The 21,827-nt window shown below is 39.8% G+C and overlaps 1 protein-coding gene across 1 annotated transcript; it reads right to left on the bottom strand.

Annotated features, from left to right (window-relative positions):
• Positions 1 to 72: 72 nt before the first annotated feature.
• alg6 (ALG6 alpha-1,3-glucosyltransferase) lies at positions 73 to 21,724 on the bottom strand. The gene is made up of 14 exons (XM_089134205.1): positions 21,523 to 21,724; positions 21,197 to 21,281; positions 20,835 to 20,924; positions 20,636 to 20,724; positions 19,219 to 19,301; positions 19,034 to 19,102; positions 18,721 to 18,902; positions 15,782 to 15,917; positions 9,091 to 9,176; positions 6,477 to 6,561; positions 6,316 to 6,386; positions 4,901 to 4,969; positions 1,153 to 1,342; positions 73 to 610 (listed from the first exon to the last, which is right to left on the bottom strand). Exons 1-14 carry the CDS (start codon positions 21,602 to 21,604, stop codon positions 413 to 415), a joined length of 1,515 nt encoding a protein of 504 aa, XP_088990331.1. The 5' UTR covers positions 21,605 to 21,724; the 3' UTR covers positions 73 to 412.
• Positions 21,725 to 21,827: the final 103 nt, after the last annotated feature.

The following is a 21,827-nucleotide window of genomic DNA, read 5'->3' on the forward strand; positions in this document are numbered from 1 at the left end:
CAAGGACAACAAACCTGCAGCTTTAAAAAGAAATAGAATAATTGATAGGTAATTTGAAAATCCTGGAGACAATTTAATTTGGTACAAAAACATTTAATGGTGTATCAAAAATGTTAATAAAAATGTCAGCACAAGCAACCCCTTTATGGCCAGGTCATTTACACAATACCAACATCCCACTGACTGAATTTGTCTCTAAATTATACAAGTGAGAGAAAAGTCTGGCAGAACTGTATCTCCTTTCATTTAATTCACTCTTCCCAAGCAATACGCCCAAATTTCATTAGGAGGAAATTGAATTTTTCCAAACTATTCCCATCCTGTTCTATTCTAACCACAGGGATTGTCCTCTTTTCACCAACATCCTGGCTGTAGTTCTTCTTTTGACAAATAATGTCTTTGAAGACATGTTTCAGTTTGTTTTCTTCTGGCTCTTTTTCCTCGGTGGCTCCGTCAACTGGACTAGGTTGAAATATATGATGAAGCCTAGAAAGTGCACAAAGGAGAGAACGGAGACCAGAACTGGAAACAGATCAGGCAACTTGGCCGGAGGCTCCAACCACACGCTCATAAAGCTCAACGCAGCCATGGCCACCAGTGAAAACCAGAACTGTAAAAGACAAAGTGAACAACACTTACACAGTATTTCCTTTCCTATGAGAGGAAATATGACAAACATTCATTAGTCCTAGTCAAGTTCTACGACAACGGCAGTACACAGATCCTTGTAACTTGATGTTTATTTTCCACCCTGTTTTGGGACGGCGAGTTATAAACATTAACATGTCTATTTATGACAGATGGAGTGAAGGATCAGTGGAAGTGCTGGTGTGAGCAACACGACCCCCCAATGAAACTCTACCTCCATCGTAGGGCCCCCTTATTTATGTCTCTTGTGTAAATAAATATATCTAGGCAAACCTGTGTTAATGACTCACGCTACACAAATAGCACACCTTCTGATCTCGAACATTCACGCAAGGAGCTGTTGAAACGTTCAGTCTTCAAAGGCACTAAGAAGAGCATGGGGTCAAGCTAATGTGAAAGTTATGGCCCGTTCAAGTGGCCCAGTGCGCTTAACTGACTTCTTCATAAGCGTCGAATTCATTAACGTCAGTGGGGTAACGGGCCGTGACGTCAGCGTTAACTTACTTTCCATTTAATGATGAGGCTGAGTTTAGGCAGACAGTGCCGAGTGAGTTTGTGGTAGGGGCCCAGCCTGAGCTCTTCATCTGTAGTTCTCTCTAAAGCAGAGAGCAGATACAAACTCAGAAAGAGGAACGCAGATGAGGTCACTGCATAAGGCAACAGCAAACCGTCCTTCAACAGCAGGGGGAGCATGCTAGAGAGAAAACGACTGTGTTAAACTTTCAGAATTCAGAATGTGCACAATAACTGATTATGTATCCCTATGTATTTTTGATACAGCTGGTGTTAATTTTCATTTTGATCAAGATAAGTGTGCAATATTCGGCTGGTCCTATCGTTTCAAAATGGCAGCTCCCATGATGAGACCCGCTCTGTTTAAAAACTTTACATTTGGTCATGTCATATTCATTCATTTTATTCAATTGTCCTCAGACTAAAATAGCATTTTACAGTTTTAAAGGTGAACTCTGAGCTGACCAATGAAGGAATCGTCTTGTACATATGTGTACTGACACCTAGTGGTGTGGATGTAGAATCACGCAAACTGGCGTAGGTTCGCAGGGGTGTCCAATCCTGCTCCTGGAGCTCCAACACACTTGCTTAGAAGTTTCAAGTGAGTCTGAAGACCATGCTTCGTTGGTTCAGGTGTGTTTAGTTTGGTTTAGAGCTAAACTAAGCAGTGTTTCCCAACCCTGCTCCTGGAGGCACACCAACAGTGCACATTTTGGATGTCTTCCTTATCTGACCCATATATTTCCGGTCGTGGTCTAATGAGCTGATTTAGGTGTGATTGATTAAGAAAAGTTGGAAAAAGTGTAGTGTTTGAGCAAATTCCAAACGGAAGTGAGCATCCCTATGCCCTACTCCCTTTGAAGGACAGAACCCTTGAAGTGGGGACTTGGGAGTGAGCAGGGCACTTGTGTCCCATTATGCAACTGTTGGGAACGCACATTGGGAATGAGACTAAACACAATGTAATTTCCACATTATTTTCAGCTGGGATTTTCCCATTACAACTCAGCAAGGTGTCCATCAGCTGAATAGGTGTTCTAATGACAGACATTTCTTATTATTGCTGTTAACATAACTGTTGGAAATAAATATAAATTTTATACAAAAAAGTTTTTAAAATATGCATTATATATCTGTGTGTGAATATATTTTGCTGCTCTCAACTTTATTTCTTACCTATGAAACTTATTTAAAGGGATACTTCACCCCAAAATGAAAATTCTGTCATCATTTACTCGCCCTCAAGTTGTTGCAAACCTGTATGAGATTCTTTCGTCTGCTGAAAACAAAGGAATACATTTTGAAGAACGATTGGAACCAAACAGTTGTTTGGCACCATTGACTTGCATAGTAGTAACAAAAATACTATGTAAGTCAATGGAGCCAAAGTTCCAATCGTTCTTCAAAATATCTTCCTTTGTGTTCAGCAGAAGAAAGAAACTCATACAGGTTTGTAACAACTTGAGGGTGAGTAAATGATGAGGGTGATTTTCATTTTTGGGTTGAGAATCCTTTTAAACATATCACAAACTCAAAGTATATAGAAGGGGGAAATCTCCTCAACCACCACCAATGGGCAGCATCCACCTGGATGATATCAGCAGCCATAGTGCACCAGAACCTCCACCATAGTGATGGAGACAATTAGTATATGCATGGGGATGATTAGGAGGCCATGATGGACAGAGGCCATGGGGCAAATTTGGCCAGGATTGCCGGGGGTCACACACCTACTCTTTTGAAAGACATCCTGGGATTTTTTTCTGACCACAGAGAGTCAGGACCTCGGTTTAACGTCTCATCTGAAGGATGGTGCTCTTGGCAGTATAGTGTCCCTGTCGCTACAGGTGTTAGGACCCACACAGACCACAGGGTGAGCACCCCCTACTGGCTTCACTAACACCTCTTCCAGCATCAAACTAATTTTCCAAGAAGGTCTCCCATCCAGGTACTAATCAGGGTCAGCCCTGCTTAGCTTCAGTGGGCAACCAGTCATGGGCTACAGGGTGACATGGCTGCTGGAACAGGGTTGGTGTGCCTCCAGGAACAGGGTTGGGAAACACTGCTCTACAGGACAGTAGCCCTTCAAGAACAGGGTTGGACACCAATGGTAGAAATGCATTATTCACAGACAGGATTAACTTATTCCACAAAAGTGCCCAATAATAGCGGGGGTAACCAAGATGTGCCCAACTCCATGTGAAAAAAGGAAAACAATCAATATTAACAATATTAACTCAATTAAAAGGATTGTTTTTTTTTTATATATATATTTTTATTAAAACATACTGTTCTTGAAAATGTTAAAGGTGCATTGCGCAAGTCTCTGAGTTTTTGCAGAACTATGCCCCCTCTGGCGACAAGCGAATCTGCAGGGGGAAAGGGGGTAGTAGAAAACTTTGGTTTTTCTTTCCATCTATCTCCATGTTGAACTGTTTTATGTGCTTACTGTATCCACTTATGATTGTATAATTATGGAAAAACGTTCACAAATAATATAAGTCATTACTTTGTATAGGATCCCTTTTGAGCCCTAGAGCAAACCGGAGAGCTCTCCATTTGTTGAAAGCCTTCCCGATGTTGACTCTCATCTTATTCCGACACCTGGCACTAGGCAGAAGTTTTATTTTCTTTGTCTTACGTGGCGTTTGCGTTGGGGTTTGGAATGAACTACAAGCCAGTCTCTTTGAATCTATCTTCTACTTTTTTGTCGAAAGAGGACTAAAGTTTTGACGCTCGAGTTGTCTTCGCTGATACGGAGAATGGCGGCGAATACACAAACCTGCCAGACATAGCCAGGTAAACGTGAACGTGCATGACATCACGCCCAGTCTCAATTTCCGTCCCGAATCCCTGTTATTTATTTTACTGTTCATGATTATTGAGGCAATGACAGGGAAGGGCTCATTCAGCCCATCAGGCAATTGTTTAAGCATGTATGGGTTAGAAAAATGGGTATTTTTAACATGAAATGTTGCGCAATGCACCTTTAAGAAAAATCATGTTTTCAGTTTCACATATGTTTTAATTATGGAATCATGCACATTGCGGGTCTTCCTTAACGCTGAAAACATGCACAAAACACACAGTATATTGGCTGTTTCGATAGGCATTTGGCTGAAAAACAATAACTTGAGCACTGGTCTTATGAATAATACTGCCATTGAGAAAGTGTTGACAAAATAAAACAATCTTTGTGTTAGCAGAACAGGTCATGATGCAGAAAAAACAATACGAGCTGTGATTTTTGATGCCTCAACATTTCGCCATAATGAGTAGAAAGTGTGCAAATTAATGGTGTGTGTTTGCGGTATAGAAAACTGTGGCAATGTGTCGTCTCTGTATGTGGATATTTCCCTTAATGCAACAATTACTCTATCATAGAATATAATCCAATTATCTTCCATAACAAAGAGCATCATGTCTTCAGCTAAAAAACAGAAATATGCAGCATTAAAACAGTTTTGTGGAAGCAGGCAGTGTGATTTCAGAGAATGGTGGGTTGTGTTTACACAAAGGGGTCTTAGTTTAATGGTATGTGGGCTATGTCATGTAATCCAGTGATATCCTTGCACTAAACCATGCACAAAACAATAAGTGTGGACAGCTGGGACTCCCCTCTCAGCTACTCTTCCTCTCACTATAACAGTCATTTGCAGATTTTGTTTCTTAACCGTGAGGATTCATTTATTTATAGTACAATGATTTGAATTTAGTAACATATCGCTTGGGATCTTACCTGAAAGTTGACGTTAGCAGAAACCAAATGGCAATCAGAGGTATTTCGTTGATGACAAGGCAAACTGGCCTGTAAAAGACGCATTTGATTATATTTACTACATTACAGATATGTTTATATGATACCGATGCTATAATTATGTTGTTGGGAGGGCAAGGACCAGGTATCAATATCATCTCTCCCCACTGATCCAGCCACTACACTTCCTCTGTCAGCAAACTTCTAATACTCCCAATAGAGACCCTTAATCCAGAAACATGCCTTACTGATTGACTAACACATGCAAGATATCACACAACAATATGTTGCTTGCAGCTGGCTCTTTCTGTGTATGCACATGTTATACTGTATATCATAATATTTTTGATTTATGACATACACAAATCAACCTGTAGCCGGGTTAAAACCAGACCATTCTCAGTTGTAACTGAGTTATGGTCTGGCAAAGAGTCCCAGAGGGGCGTCACCAATGGACGTCGCGGGTAGACCTAAAACCAATCAGAGCGATGAAGGAGGTGATGTATGCAGACCGGCGTTGTTCTTTGCTCGGTTTTTAACAAAAAGGAAACGTTCAAATCGCTTAAAACAGACACGATAGCTGATTCGAACGAGTGATGTTTGACGGCGGCATCCATCTTTGTAATGTAGGCTACAAGATCTGCTTCAAAATCCCAGTGCTGTCGTCATCGTGTAAAGCCCACCCCAACGTTTCTGATTTGTGCCGCGATTTCGACGGATTGGAAATGGGCTTGAATGAGCTCTTTGCCAGACTAAGTTTCAGAGCAAATCTAAATTTGCCAGAAGTTGTCTGGGTTTTCCCAGGCTAATCAACCTGCAGAATACTAAGGGGAACTACTGCACTATACTAAACAATCACTAATTTCACTGAAGGCGAAATTGATAATTTCTTGCAATAGCCTTATAATATATAATATTATATAAGGCAATATAGCCTTTTACTGATATTGCCTTTTTATATGTATGATTAGTTGTCCAATAACCAATATGCATTATTTAACAATTGTTCTATTTCTGCATTTTGACTACATCATTGGACAACAATGAATTGCTGTATGAATTATTATGTTGTTATATTAATGCAATTGTTTTCTTTTTTTTTTTGGTCTACGCCCAATACAAAGTTTCCATATACCTAAACCTATATCTCCGCCCCCTGATCCCTAACCCCACCCCTAATCCTTACGCTTACGCTACTTGTTGAGCCCAAAAACACACAAAAAAATTGTTATGAAATGGCAAACTTTACCTTTAAACATGATACTGTTAGTTTTAGATAATGTGTTGTGTGTTCGCTTTGTGTCATAACATTAGTGTCTATCAATGACTGTGGGTTGAGCAAAAGTACTATTCACAGCAATTGAAACAAGTAGTATGAATTATATCCTTCTGCTTACAAGGCTGCTAGAAGGATGGACTTCTCATGGACTTGGAAGGAGAACAGGAAAAAAGCCAGGGAGGAGTTCACCTATAATATAAGTAGACCGGGAGAGTCAGTGGTCAAAAATACAAGTTGTTGAACTGTCAAAGTCAAACACATAATGATGACACCACTTACCAAGGCAAGCTTGAAGTGCCATAGAGTGGGTTTGGACAACACGTTTAATGATGAAGGCAGGATGAACAACAGAGTAAGAGCAAAACTGTAAGCAAAAAAAACATTTTCATTGAATATATCCATGCATTAATGACAGATTTACTATACACACAGAAAGAGTGGAGAAATACGATCAAGAGCTCCTGTTGCCAAAGCCCGTAATCTATCCCAAGGAACTAGAGAACGCGGCTGCCTGATCTTTTTATACATCCTCACAGTCAACAAGAAAGATGCCATGCAGGAAATGCATGAGATTCAGTGATGGCCTGCCGAGCACTCACAGAATTACTTTAACCCCTCAATCATCACTCTCGTGGAGGAAAATGACCCTATTAGAGGTGAATGACCCTTGTGGGACAAGAATCAGGTCCATCACACTGATGCAAATGTAACAGGTGAGATGCACTTTACAGGGAACGCATGTGTATCTGATGCAACCGTTATTTTTTAGGGATGCACAACATTTTTTAATGTTTATCGTTATCTGCCTGATACTGTTAGTTAACACAATAATTATAATGGTGTGCTTGGGACATGGCTTTTAATGAACTTTAATGGAGACTTTTGTTTTAGTAATCAGGCTCTCAAAAAATACATACACCGGTATCCAAATTTTAATTTAGATTTTTCCGCAAATATATCAGTTATCGGCTTTAAAGTTAGATGATGTAACTTTAATGTAAAGATTTAAAGTTATTCGCTGTCAAAATGACGCCAAAATGAATGGGAGTCAATGGAATGCTAACAGCAGGTGAAGTTCTGCTACAATGCGAAGATTCAGTTTCCGGCTGGAGGATTACCCTCTTGGTAAAATGTGAACTCGGAGCTGACGATGTAGCGATCGTCTTTTTTTTGCTACATTTACTGACACCTAGTGGTGTGGATGTAGCATCTTGCAAACATTTACATCAGCTAGAAAAGCATTAATCACAGTCAGTAATGATTCATTTATTTTGCCAATGAAATTGTACAATAATAATCGTGCAGTATTTGTCTGGTCCTGTCATTTCAAAATGGCTGCCCCCATGAGGGGACCAGCTCAGTGTAAAATAAAACCGGTTTCTTCGTCTTACATGAATGTACATGATTTTAAACATATTTTTCTAAAATCTTATCCACCTTTTTCCTAACAAGCCTACTACGTTCTAGATTATGGGTAGCATTTCAAGTTTGGGGAAGTTTCAAAAGGACAAAATTTTCAAATTATAAGGTTGCATTGCAGATAATATCCATCAGTTTGACTGAATGAGCAGTCAAATATCCTCAATGTTCTATTTTCAGTCTTCAATTTTAACGTTACATGGTATAACAACAAAATTTCGCCACAAATCCTCACATCTCTTTCCAAGTTTTTGGTTTTCACACGGATGCTTTAAAATGTAAGCTAATAATCTCATTTTTTCACTTCTAATCCCTATTAGCAGTTTAATTTCTAAAGCACATGACAAAACTTTGAAATATCAATCACTCAATGTGGCAGTTAATGAACATTTTTGATTATTGCAACATATGTTACATAATACAGACATGTATTACTACAGTGATATTTAACAAGTCCATAAAATTGCTGTGGAAATTTTTGGGGGATTATTCATGGTCTGTTGTGTTAATGCTTTTAAACTTTTAAATGTTCAATGGTTGAAGGGTAAGTAGAATAATGTCATCTCATTGTACCTAGTTTTTGAAAATATTTATAATTGCGTTCATAGAGCAAACCTTTCGCTGACTGTCTACAATTAAACGTAAATTATTACACCCCATAATTCAATGTCTATGATCAGTCAATATTTGCAGGGCCGGTAATTCATTTTCTCATGGGTCTGTTTTAAAGGGACAGTTCACCTAAAAATGTCAATTTACTCACAATTTTTTCCAAGCCTGTATACATTTCTTTCTTCTGCTGAACATAAAATATATTTTGGGGAAAATAGGCAACCAAACAGTTGATGGGAGCCCATGACTTCCATATGGAAGAAAAACTATGGAAGTCAACGGGGGTTCCACTGTTATTTGTTAAAGGACACGTTCTGTATTTTACACTTCTTATTACATTGTTTCTGATGAAAAAGAATGGTTAAGACTGAAATTTGGACACATGCTGCTGGCCCGAGTATTTTCGGTTTCTGTGGTTGCAAATTTCAATCTTAACAGTTCTATTTCATCAGAAACGATCTTAAAACAGGGCTTTAAGTGTCAAATAATGATGACAGAATCTTCATTTTTGGGTGAACTATGCCTTTAAAACTGACCCATGTGAAAATTAATTACCGACCCTGGCCTGCAAATATAGACTGAACAAGAGACAAACAAATCATTAAAGATTCTGAAGCAAATAGTCAAAAGAAATAATCTTAACCAAGCCCTTGCACCTGCAGATTAGTGTCCACGTATCAATGTCACAAAATCTCCCCGATATCATTAACTACCCATAATCCTTCTGTGCCCTCCATTATAATGAGATGTGTTTCGCAAACTTGGTAAGAGGGAATATCCTGAGAGAATGTTTTAGGAGGATACATAAAGAGACAAAGGAAAAGGAGAAAGGGTTGTGGGTAAATAGATGGTGAAGGATTACCTGAGGAACAGCTGAGTCTCACTGGACAGCAGGGTCTTGATCTTTATCAGCACATTCAAGCTGCACCATGTGTTAGCCACTTTATCCTGTCAACAAACACATGCTGTCAAAGTCACTAAACTAATGCGCTCCGGACAGAATGACACAATGAGAATGAATGATACACTGACTGCTAGGTCAGTTTTCAAGTTTTTTATGAACAGTTGTTTAAACTGGTGTAAATTCAGGGCTATATATATATATATTATTAACTTACTGTAAGTAACTTGCTGTTATGCTGTATTCTATTGATGAATATATTTCATCAATAAGATAAATGGGCACTATCCCAAAGACCCAAACTATATTAGGCCTCAGTGTTTATTATTATTAATATACTTTTAAATATATAAAAATAGTTTTTTTAGTAATGTTGTTCTAAGATATTTTTTCAAGTATTTGCGATATTTAAAGGTGCTATATTTAAAGCCACACTGTGGAACTTTTCAACCTTTATAGTATATTACCAAAACCCATTGAGATGGTACATCAACTTACAAAAGGTTGAATGACACGTCTGCCGTAGCGTGAATGTGTCTGTATCAGAGGTTCAAGGGTAGAATTTTGTTCTTGGTAATTTTCTATATTGTTGCAGCTCAATAGACTTTTCTTAAAGCTGCAGTCCGTTGGGGTTAAAAATTATCCAAAATACATCTGAGAAAATACATAACCAGCCAGTATTCAAAACTATCTGCTTGCCGTAGCTCGATTCAAAACGGTAAGCTTATAATAATGTTTATAATTCCAGTGGTACTGGTGGATTTCCACGGGAGATTCGAGCATGTCTTTGCATCATTACATCACATCTGTACACATAAAGAAGAGTCTCAGCTAGTATTATATTAAATAGTATTATATATATATATATATATATATATATATATATATATATATATATATATATATATATCGGCAAGCTATATTGCATGTGAGGATGTTGGAGGTGGAGATTTATAGCCTTTTCTCACAGCACTTGATATAATTAAACTTCTCAATTTGATGGCGGATCCAGAAAGGTTCAAAGACAATCACCAGTGACAACTGAAGATTCATCCGCTGTAAAATGCAAAAGACTTCGTTCGGACTTCGGAGTGGCTACAGAAAAAAAAAAGAGACTGCAACCGGCCCATGCGAAAACATATCGGAAGGATATTACATGTAGTCACGGAATGCTGATGTTGTTAACAATAACAATTTGATAACATATAATTTACATGGTTTTGCGTGATACGATAATGTATAAGCGATTTTTTAGATTTAATCAGCACAATTTACTGCAATGTCAGAACCAGAAGAAAAGTGGATGTTTCTTACTGGTTCAGATGACATTTTCCAGTGAAAATTCTTATGTTGGTCATACTTCCAAAAAGAATAATCTGTAATTCTGCATGCCAGTATCCACACCGACGCGGTGATTGACAGCTGTACACTGTCCTCAAACATTGTGTTCATCTGCGCTGAGCCGTGTCGAGGGTGTTGAAGTACAACTCGATAATTGAAGTACAAAATTGATAATTCCACGAATGACTGCAATTGCAGAGTTCGACCAGAGATGGCGACAAAGAGAAAAAACTGCAGACTGCAGCTTTAAATAACTACAAATTTATGATCATGCTTACAAAATTAGCACTGACATATAAGGTAAGTGTCTTTAAATGGTATGTGGCTTTTGAAAAGAAAGCACATAAGTGGCATTGCTCAGCGTAATCATTTCCCAACTGAAAGTGCAATAAAAATTCCTGTGGGCATTCTTAGGGACCATTGGTACAAAGGGCAAGGGTGAAGTATTACACTCCCATTAATTTTCCCGTCAAGAAACCGTGATGTCAAAAAAAGCTATGCACTTATTTGTATACTTATAAACACAGGGTTGATGTATACCATGGACATTAATAATATCCCACAGCCTGCAAAGACTGCGGTTTTGCCACATACTGATGACCAAATTGCACCCTTTAGGAAACCGATCTGCTATGAGTGCCCATTGACCTTTCTGCTGGGGTACCGACATGTGATTCCTCAAAGACTGGTGGCCTTTACCAGTTGTGCAAAAACAGAATTAGTAAATGTTATGAAAGTTGCAGCCCTGCATGCCTCTGAGAAACTCTCCATACTGCACAGTCCTCAAAAACACAGCTGCTGTCTTTCACAGCTGTGTGGAGACGAATGGCCACTACAGCATAAGATGAGACCCACCAATGAGACTTTGAAAAAGGCCTTTTTTATATATATACAATGAAAGTCAATTGGGTTTTGGACCCTATTGACTTTCATTGTATGGACAAAATCATTTCCTAAGTGAAAGCGTTGGGAAATTATTTTGTCATGGTGGTGTTGTTGTTGTGTTTTTACCCCATTGGATTTCATTTTATGGACATTTTTGAAAATATCTTCTTTTGTTTTTCACAGAAGAAAGAAAGTGGTGCAGTTTTGGAACAACACAGTTAGGTAAATGAAAGAATTTAATTTAATTTCTTACAGACAAACAGCACGGATTTTGCTATTGACTAAACAACACCTAGCTTTCCCATCCTCTGATGTATAGAATAGATGATAGCAGCAGCCAAGACTCGCTTAGCGCTTCCTCCGTCAAAGACACTCAAGGCTCTAGGTTAGAATTACTCCCACCTTGTGTATTATGTTAGCCTCATGTCAGGCAAATGCATGATATATTCTGGGCCCTGAGCCCTGTAGAATTTTCAATTACTTCTCACAACACAGCTTCTTTGACAACAGTGTTTTTGGGTGCATTTCAAAAGCAAGCCGCAGTACTTGTACATGGTGTATTTCATTATTGACTTACAAAAAGGAATCAGACCTGGCTTTAGACAACGAACAGGATACAGCTCTGGTTTTCCAATAAACTCAATGTGAGACCCTTGTTTACTAATCAGATCTAAAAGATAAATCCTGCTCTAGACAGGTCTTATTGGGTTAATCTATGCATATAGAAAGATCTGACTGGCAAGATGTGCATTAAGTCAGTCTTCTATTTGCATTAGCATCACAGAACCAGAATTGAACACTGTTTATAGTTTACTGTATGCATCTACATAGGATTCTGGCAATAGTGTATTTATGCATTCATGCATGCATACAGATAAAAGTGTATGCATGTGGATAAGGATTTCAAGGGCATTTCCAAACCGACCCTGCATGCACAAAACGAAAAAGCATCATGCTGTAATGATGCGTTGACAACCCATTCCTTAAGCAGTAAATATGACTGATTTACATGCATTTTACCACAATGTTTTACAAAAGTAAAGCTCAAAGCCTGATACCAAGTTGTGTAAATAATGCTAAAGCAAATAGTAAACATTTCTCAATTTATGTCACCATTAGCAAGGTAATTTTAGTTCTCTTACGGGAGGTTCTCTCGTACTGCGTAACATCTTACGCTAGGGGAAAACCTCTTTTCCACAAGATATTGAAGCCAAAAATGATCCTTAATTTTGAATTAATGTAAAACGCATTGCGCCAGAATGCAGACATAGGCAAGATGGCTCGCGTGCCTATTGGCTGTCCTGTGGCAACTGCAGCAGCCTATCAAGAGGAGCCCTTCACCTCCCGCCAAAGTGACTGTGGGCCTATAAATATAGCTCTATGGACTGATATAATCAGATTTTTCATCTCTTCAGCGAAGCTTGCGCATCGCTGGATCCGGAGTGAAGAAGCCGCGCCATCTGAGAAAAGCTTTCTGTGGGACGAGCCTTTGCATCTGAGGCATGCGAGTTTTGAACTACTTGGACGATTCAAGCTTGATCACACTCAGAGCCCATAGAAAACAGGACCATATTATTCGAACATCTCGAGAATCTAGGTCTCAAAGTCAATTGGGCGAAAAGTTTGCTGTCTCTCAGTCAGAGAATAACTTTTCTCGGCACAGAACTGGACTCGCTGTCTATGACGAGAGCAGACTGAACATTCGGCGCATCACAAAATCCTTCTGCTTCGGCACTATAGTCTCGCTCAAAAGGTTTAAGAAAATGCTGGGTCTGCTTCGCATGCGCCCGCTGCAGTTATCGTGCATGGGCCTCCGGTCTGTTTAGCCTCAATCAGAAATGCATCTCAGCTCTGAAACCTTGGAGATAAATCTGGGTGTAAGAAAGGAGTAAACCTGGGGACTTACTTAAGTGTGAAGCTGTTGTCCATGGACGCCTCCACCTCGGGATGGGGAGCACTGCTCGAAAGCAGACCGTTCTTTGGCCAGTGCTCAGAATGGGAGAAGCTCCTACACATAAACTGTCTAGAAATGATGGCAGTCAAAAACGTGCTGAGGCGTTTTTGTCCCTGAATGAAAGGTCACTATGTCTTGGTCCGCTCGGACAACATGTCAGTAGTGGCCTACATAAATTACCAGGGTGGCATCAGGTCCCAAAACCTTTACAGGCTGACGGAACACCTCCTGGTCTGGGCTCAGCACAATCTGCACTCATTGAGAGCAGAACATGTGCCTGGTCACCTTAATTTGGGACCAGACAGACTGTCCAGAAACAAGAAACCAAGAAAACGCTCACTGTCCAAAGTTTTTCCCCAAGAGCAGGGATGCGCTGGCCCACGTCTGCCCCCGCTGCCCACTCTATGCTTTTCCCCCTGTCTCGCTCCTGCCTCAGGTATTGGAACGAATCAGGAAAAACGAATGCTCAATGCTACTTGTGGCTCCGCTCTGGACAAAACAGGCTTGGTTCACAGTTCTGATGCAGCTGACAAGCACTGTCCCATGGCCAATACAGACAAGGAAAGACCTCCTCTCTCAGGCCAAGGGCTCGATTTGGCATCCTCATCTGGAGCTGTGGTCCCTGCACGCATGGGCCATTAAAAGGTACCCGCAAACCTCCAGGAGGGAGTGTTAAACACGATCACGCAGGCTAGAGCGCAGTCTACTAGATAACTCTATTCCTCAAAATGGTCTGTATTTTCTGGATGGTGCAAAGCTCGAGGCTTTTCACCCCTAGACTGCGGGGTTACGGAAGTTCTCTCCTTCCTTCAAGAGCTACTGGATAAAGGCAAAACCCCATTCATATAACGGTCATTGCAGCTTTTACAAAACCCGCGACTGGCCAGTCACTGCAGAAGAACGATCTGGTCATCCGCTTCCTTAAGCAAGCTAAGAGGCTGAGTCCTCCCAGACCCCCCTCAGTCCCCATGTGGGACCTTTCCATGGTTTTGGAAGCCATGAAAGGTGCCCCGTTCGAGCCAATCCATTTGTCAGACATGAAACATCTGTCGTTCAAGACAATTTTTCTTATGGCTCTTGCTTCAGTAAAGTGCATAGGGTATTTACATGCGCTCTCAGTAAGCGCGACGTGTATGGAATTTGGGCCAAATGAGTCAAAAGTCATCCTCAAACCAAGACACGGATACGTGCCTAAATCCCTCAACACACTGTTCAGGGCTCAGGTTATTTCCCTGTCTGCCAGGGAACAGCTATTAACAGCTTATTTGTCTCGCTCGTCTGCTGCTCAGTCTTCAGACAGACCGAGCAGTTCTTTGTTTCGTTCAGCGGACGTGCTAAGGGACTAACCGCATCGAAACAGAGCCTATCCAGATGAATAGTTGATGCCATAGCGCTGGCATACACGTCTAAAAGCTTGAAGTGTCCTTTCGGTGTTAAAGCGCACTCCACCAGAGGCATGGCCTCGTCGCGGGCTTGGTCTACGGGGATTTCGTTGCAGGATATCTGTATGGCAGCAGGCTGGGCCTCCCCTTCTAAATGTATAAAGTTTTACAACCTAGAGGTTCCCGCCTTACAGGGTAAACTACTTTCGGTCTAAAAATAAGTATTGTCTGCCTTGTTGCGTCAGCTCAGAATACAACCGCTTGAGCACCGCTCACTGATTTATAAAATAACTCCATGGGCTAAAGTACGACCCATAACGTTACCCAGTTCAGGCCGAAAATTTTCACCCTGACTGAATGGAACACTGTTGATGCGATTAGCTCCCTTAGGACGCTATCTTATTGGGAATGACGCTTCTAGCCTCTCTTCTCAGACTGCCTGGTGATTATGCACTATATGAGCCCAGGGCACCTGCCCTTGGGACTTTGGTGTTGGATCCCACCACGCACGCCGTTTTACACTGTGTTCCCCTAGCACTCGGTTACTAACATAACCTTGGTTCTCTCTAGAAGTGAGAACGAGTACTACATATATTTGCCGTGCATGCAACACGCTCTGTTTTTTTTAAGCGATGAAAACCAGATTATATCAGCCCATCGAGCTATATTTATAGGCCCAGGCCACGCTGTCTTTGGCGGGAGTTGACGTAGTGGGCGAGAAGCACTCCCATTGGATCTGACTTCACCAAGGGCCTCTCTCGACAGGCTGCTGCAGTTGCCGCAGGACAGCCAATAGGCACGAGAGCCATCTTGCCTATGTCTGCATGGTGCCACAACACGTTTTACATTCATTCAAAATTAAGGATAATTTTTGACTTCAATATCTTGTGGAAAATAAGTTTTCCCCAAGCGCAAGATATTACCGGTACTCTTTCCATCTTCTAGAGAGAACCGAAGTTACGTGTTAGTAACCGAGTACGTTATGCAAGTCTAAGTTCAATAGAATCAATGAAAGGAATCTATTTAGGTGAACTTCAAAGAGTTTGCCCATTGATGCTTTGTGATGATGCATATACAGTAGGGGAATTACCTCAAACAGACCCCGGCCAATGGGAAAAAGACGATTAAGAACTTGTAGAGATTGTTTGGGGTCAGACAAAAAAGGCATCCAGCAGAGGGCAAAAGTCACCAATACAGTCAATGCGATCTTGGCCAACTGAAAAAATCTGGGTACACACAAAAAGCACGGTAAAAACTCAAAAATGTAACAGACACATTAAATCCATACTTACATTTTTATATATACACTCACCTAAAGGATTATTTGGAACACCATACTAAAACTGTATTTGACCCCCTTTCGCCTTCAGAACTGCCTTAATTCTACTTGGCATTGATTCAACAAGGTGCTGAAAGCATTCTTTAGAAATGTTGGCTCATATTGATTGGATAGCATCTTGCAGTTGATGGAGTTTTGTAGGATGCACATCCAGGGCACGAAGCTCCCATTCCACCACATCCCAAAGATGCTCTATTGGGTTGAGATCTGGTGAATGTGGCGGCCATTTTAGTACAGTGAACTCATTGTCATGTTAAAGAAACCAATTTGAAATTATTCGAGCTTTGTGACATCCTGCTGGAAGTAGCCATCATAGGATGGGTACATGGTTGCCATAAAAGGATGGACATGGTCAGAAACAATGCTCAGGTAAGCCGTGGCATTTAAACGATGCCCAATTGGCACTAAGGGGCCTAAAGTCTGCCAAGAAAACATCCCCCATACCATTACACCACCACCACCAGCCTACACAGTGGTAACAAGGCATGATGGATCCATTTTCTCATTCTGTTTAAGCCAAATTCTGACTCTACCATCTCAACAGAAATCGAGACTCATCAGACCAGGCAACATTTTTCCAGTCTTCAACTGTCCAATTTTGGTGGGCTCTTGCAAATTGTAGCCTCTTTTTCCTATTTGTAGTGGAGATGAGTGGTACCCGGTGGGGTATTCTGCTGTTGAAGCCCATCCGCCTCGAAGTTGTGCATGTTGTAGCTTCACAAATCATTTGCTGCATGCCTCGGTTGTAACGATTGGTTATTTCAGTCAAAGTTGCTCTTCTATCAGCTTGAATCAGTCGGCCCATCCTCCTCTGACCTCTAGCATCAACAAGGCATTTTCGCCCATAGGACTGCTGCATACTGGACGTTTTTTCCCTTCACACCATTCTTTGTGAACCCTCCATATCAAGCCCTTGGCCAAATAGGAAAAGAGGCTACAATTTGCAGGAGTTCACCAAAATTGGATAGCTAAAGACTGGAAAAATGTTGCCTCTGATGAGTCTCGATTCTGTTGAGACATTCAGATGGTAGAGTCAGAATTTGGCGTAAACATAATGAGAACATGGATCCATCATGCCTTGTTACCACTGTGCAGGCTGGTGGTGTAATGTTGTACGGTATTTTTTCTTGGCACACTTTAGGCCCCTTAGTGCCAATTTGGCATTGTTTAAATGCCACAGTCTACTTGAGCATCGTTTCTGACCATGGCCTTTATGGCCACCATGTACCCATCCTCTGATGGCTACTTCCAGCAGGATAATGCACCATGTCACAAAGCTGGACTCATTTCAAATTGGTTTCTTAAACATGACAATGAGTTCACTGTACTAAAATGGCCCCCACAGTCACCAGATCTCAACCCAATAGAGCATTTTTGGGATGTGGTGGAACGGGAGCTTCGTGCTCTGGATATGCATCCCACAAATCTCCATCAACTGCAAGATGCTATCCTACCAATATGGGCCAACATTTCTAAAGAATGCTTTCACCACCTTGTTGAATCAATGCCACGTAGAATTAAAGCAGTTCTGAAGGCGAAAGGGGGCCAAACACAGTATTAGTATGGTGTTCCTAATAATCCTTTTGGTTAGTGTATAAAGAAATAAAAAAAATATTAAGCAATTTTGTTTCATCCAGGGATGACAATGTCTGTTTCAATGACCTTTTTATAGGCCACTGATAAAATTGGAGTGTGCATGATTTTATACATATTTGTAAGAATTCTATTAATGTAATACTTGTAAGTGAAAAATAAAATAGATGAGCTTAATTACATATTAGGAAAAAAAAAACGTAATAAACATAATTTACGTGTCATTAATTAGGTTTTTCAACTACTTGAGCAGAGACAACATACCATCACAGTTTTTCAATTTGCTGTATTCTGTAACTGCTAACACCTCTCAGCTGTAGATATACAGTTGCATGCACAGACTTAGCAGGGAGGGTCAGGCATGGCCAGAGAGTCATCTGGACATGTCTCTTCCCAGGCAAACTAATCCACCAATGCATTTGCCTCCAAATGCCCTTGGTACATTGTTACTAAATCAACAAATGCAAGACAGCAAAGAGCAGAGGACTTGCACTGAGACTTGCTGCAGGACTAATGTAAAACTGCATGTTGTTACCTGCATATTTTACTATATAATTTTTATTATATACTTACCAATTTAATAATAAAATACTATTTTAAAATTACACCAGTAGTGGTAAAGTGCAAGAAGACAAACATTAAGCATTTGTAATAAGCTAGCATAAATCAGGCACTTTCGGCTGGATTGTACAGCAACTTGTAATTATAGGAATGTCAACAGATTCATTAATTAATGGTGAACAATTTTCCGTTAACGGAACTTTTGTAATTAATACATTTGTAAGTAATAAATCATAATCATAATAAATCAACCACTTGTAAGTAATAAATCATACTTGCTGAGATTTAGGTTCAGCAATTAAAAAAATTACCAATGACTTTACTTTTAATTTAGGTGCTATTTTTGATTTCATTAATTATATACACACACACATTTAGCAGTCCTACTTTTACTACAACACCACGGCTTTTGTATCTTCTAAAATTGTTGAGGTCTACTTAAAAAACAAATAGTCTTCTCAACTTGAACATATAATTGGGATCAACATTTAACCACCAAAATGCAGTATTTATGCAACAACCAATGCAAGACTCACCCTCGCCCAGTCAAGCCCTGTTTGATGCACTTCCCCATGAGGTAGCTGAAGAAAGGCAGTGAGTGGTACAATTCCATTTGCTTGTAATTGAGAGCCAAGGTGAAGGCCAAGGAACCAAACAGGTCCCAGCCCAAACCAAGTCCCAGAATCCCCCATAGAGCCAGACCCAGGCTCACACTGTTATATCTGAATATGTAGTTAAAGACAATGCACATGCTGTTTTTGCTGGGTTTTAAGTTCTTAACTTATGTGTGAATATATTAAATTAGATACACATTAAATAATATAGCAGAATTAGATTACATGGTAAAGGATATTGAAAATGGCCATAGTCAATCAGTACAAGTCCTGGATACAGAAGGATGCAGAGAGCTGTGGCAACCTATGGGAACAAAAAGGTAGTTTGACCAAATCAAAGCAATAATATAATCACAATTATTTTTATTAACTTATATTATTTAACAATATACAAATTCAAGGGAATTGGTTTAGCTATACCTTTTGTTTAGAGGAACCATCACAAAAGTAGAAGCAATAAACCAAAACTGCTGGAATGTAGATCAAAATATCTGAAAAAAGAACTAATAGAGATGAAGAAGATTAATATACATTATGTGTCAAAAGGAACTACTTAATCAATCCTATGCAATTTAGGATTGATACAAAGCCCTGTAAACATTAAAATGCGTTACAGCATCCAAGAGTATTCAAAGCAATGCAGGTTACAGGTAACAGGTAACAATAACCCCACTAGGGCTGAACGATTAATTGCATTTGCGATAAAATCGCGATATGATGAAACGCGATTTCGTAATCTCAAGAGCTGCGATTACACTGGTCACGTGACACGCGAGAGAAAAGCAGTCTGCAAGATAAGGCATCAACTTGCCACGCTACGCGGTCAGGCGTTCAGAAAAGAACAGTTTATTTTTAATGTAGGCCTATGTGATATTGTGTTATTTATTCTCTCCTCAACAATCCTGGATCGATTCAGAGAATTTCAGACTTGCAATAAACTAAGATGAGTGACAGCATTTTGTGATTATAAAGGGAGCGCTCTTTGCAGATTTTCTGCCATGCTTAGCTGGGATGTGTTGTGTGGTCACACAAAACTTGAAACTGTTTCAAAGAATTTATTTCCATGTGTTTTTAAAGGGGAAACGCACCCCCTAACCCTGGAGTTGGTTTACCCTCTGCCTATGATCAGAAAATTCCTATTAACACATTACACAAAACGGAACTTGAAACATACTTATATTTATAAATGACCATCACTCGGAGACCTGCTGACTTCAACTATTTTAATGGTGACACTACACTCAAAGTCTATGGTACACTTCAATATGCTACAGATAAAAATATTTTTATTGCTATTTGGTTTGTATTGTCATTATTATTATTGTGGTGTTGAAGGAATCAAAGAGCTTTTGTGACTCAAGCTTACAAAGTGTATAGACATGTTGAAAATGGGTTTTGATGTGGTTGCAGGAGGGACTATCTTTTCAGGGGTGAAAACTTTTGAGCAGGCTGAAGAGGTCCAATTTTTTATTTTATTTTTGTTTAAAGTTCAATTGCCTTTCGGAACTTTTAAACGGAGTCATTTTTATAAATTCTGCTTTTTTGTTATCTTGTGTCTTGTATATGTAAAGAAAATTTTATGCAAAATATCTTATTCAGGACTAAATAAAAATTAACATGCATTTTGTATGATCCCTTATTTTGTTAAAATTATTCACAGTAATTTTCACAGATTCTGCAAGGCGTGTGTAAACTTTTGAGCAGCACTGTATATACTTAATTCTAAATATATATCTCAATATTGTTTGTTTTATGCTCTAAATTCAGTTAAGTTAAGAAATTATTACGCTGCCATTTAACATATTTGAATTAAATGTCTGATGTCATGAATACCTACCTGTGGCTCTCATGAACAACTTATGAGTGTGGCTTTCATAGCCTCTAGATGCATGCAACTCCACCCATTCAGGATTGAGCAGCTTTGCTCTATCAGAAATACACACAGAAAAATCAAAATAACCATCATCAAGCCATGTTCAACTGAACTGGTAAGTTAAAAAAAATATGGATGATGTACCATGTAAAACAACACTTACACATATGCACACATCAGACTGTGATAGGCTGTCAAAGGAGGGTAATCAAGTCCCCAGTAGTCCAAATCATTATTTGTAGTATTAAAGTACCTTGTTAGGAAAAGAAAAAAAAACTATTAGGTTTCTCTCAGAATCCACTTAAGGCACTGGCCTTATAAATTAAATAATCTAAAAGAGAGAGAGAGAGAGAGAGAGAGAGAGAGAGAGAGAGAGAGAGAGAGAGAGAGAGAGAGAGAGAGAGAGAGAGAGAGAGAGAGAGAGAGAGAGAGAGAAAGAGAAAGAGAGAGAGAGAGAGAGAGAGAGAGAGAGAGATTCACCAATGTTGTACTTGGCCATGGAGGAGGAATGAAAGACTCACTAACCATTCATGAACAGGCAGATTGTAAGTCACTTCTTGCCAGTGTCTCTGTGCTTCATAGTCCCCGAACATTGGCGGTTTCCCTGCACCTATTCCATTCATTTACATGCAAAATAGCATGCATGGTTTATTAATTAAAACCTAAATGCGGTATAATAAACATCATATATAACATTTATTTCACGAATAAAGTTTATCCCACAAGAATTTTATTTTAGATGAGCAAATTTTCTTGCTCATGTACAGATGAATGAACTGTTCCGACCACCTGCTGCCACTGACATTGACGTGTCAATCCTAAAACAAAACGGTGGTTTATTGAAAACCAACCTGAGTATGAGTGAAAAGACACCGCCCATCTTGTCGTTAAACCGAGCAACACGCAGAGTGAAATAAGGCTCCAGTTCTCCATGTCTGGTAGCCTTTCGGACGGTTGATTTAAAAATCATGAATCATAACATCGCTTATGCTGTCGATGCTTTCCAGCAGAGCGGAATCGGCTGAAATTCACTTCCTGAAACAGATTACGTCAACGGATTGGCGCCTCGTGATGACATCATCATACAGTCTGTGGGTTGAACGAACAGGTCTGGTTTACAATAATGAACCCAATTAACCCATATGAACCATAGACC

The sequence above is a fragment of the Pimephales promelas genome, chromosome 8, assembly GCF_988280905.1.
Source record: "Pimephales promelas chromosome 8, fPimPro1.hap1.1, whole genome shotgun sequence".
Taxonomy (NCBI): Eukaryota; Metazoa; Chordata; class Actinopteri; order Cypriniformes; family Leuciscidae; genus Pimephales; species Pimephales promelas.

What these genes read in the sequence shown, in the direction of transcription:
- alg6 (XM_089134205.1), bottom strand. Translation starts at nt 21,604, where the DNA reads ATGGAGAACTGGAGCCTTATTTCACTCTGCGTGTTGCTCGGTTTAACG. An exon ending in TTGGCCGGGGTCTGTTTGAG is followed by an intron (nt 9,177 to 15,781) that starts GTAATTCCCCTA and finishes GTTTGTTGACAG; the next exon opens with GATAAAGTGGCTAACACATG. An exon ending in GGCACTTCAAGCTTGCCTTG is followed by an intron (nt 6,387 to 6,476) that starts GTAAGTGGTGTC and finishes CTTATATTATAG; the next exon opens with GTGAACTCCTCCCTGGCTTT.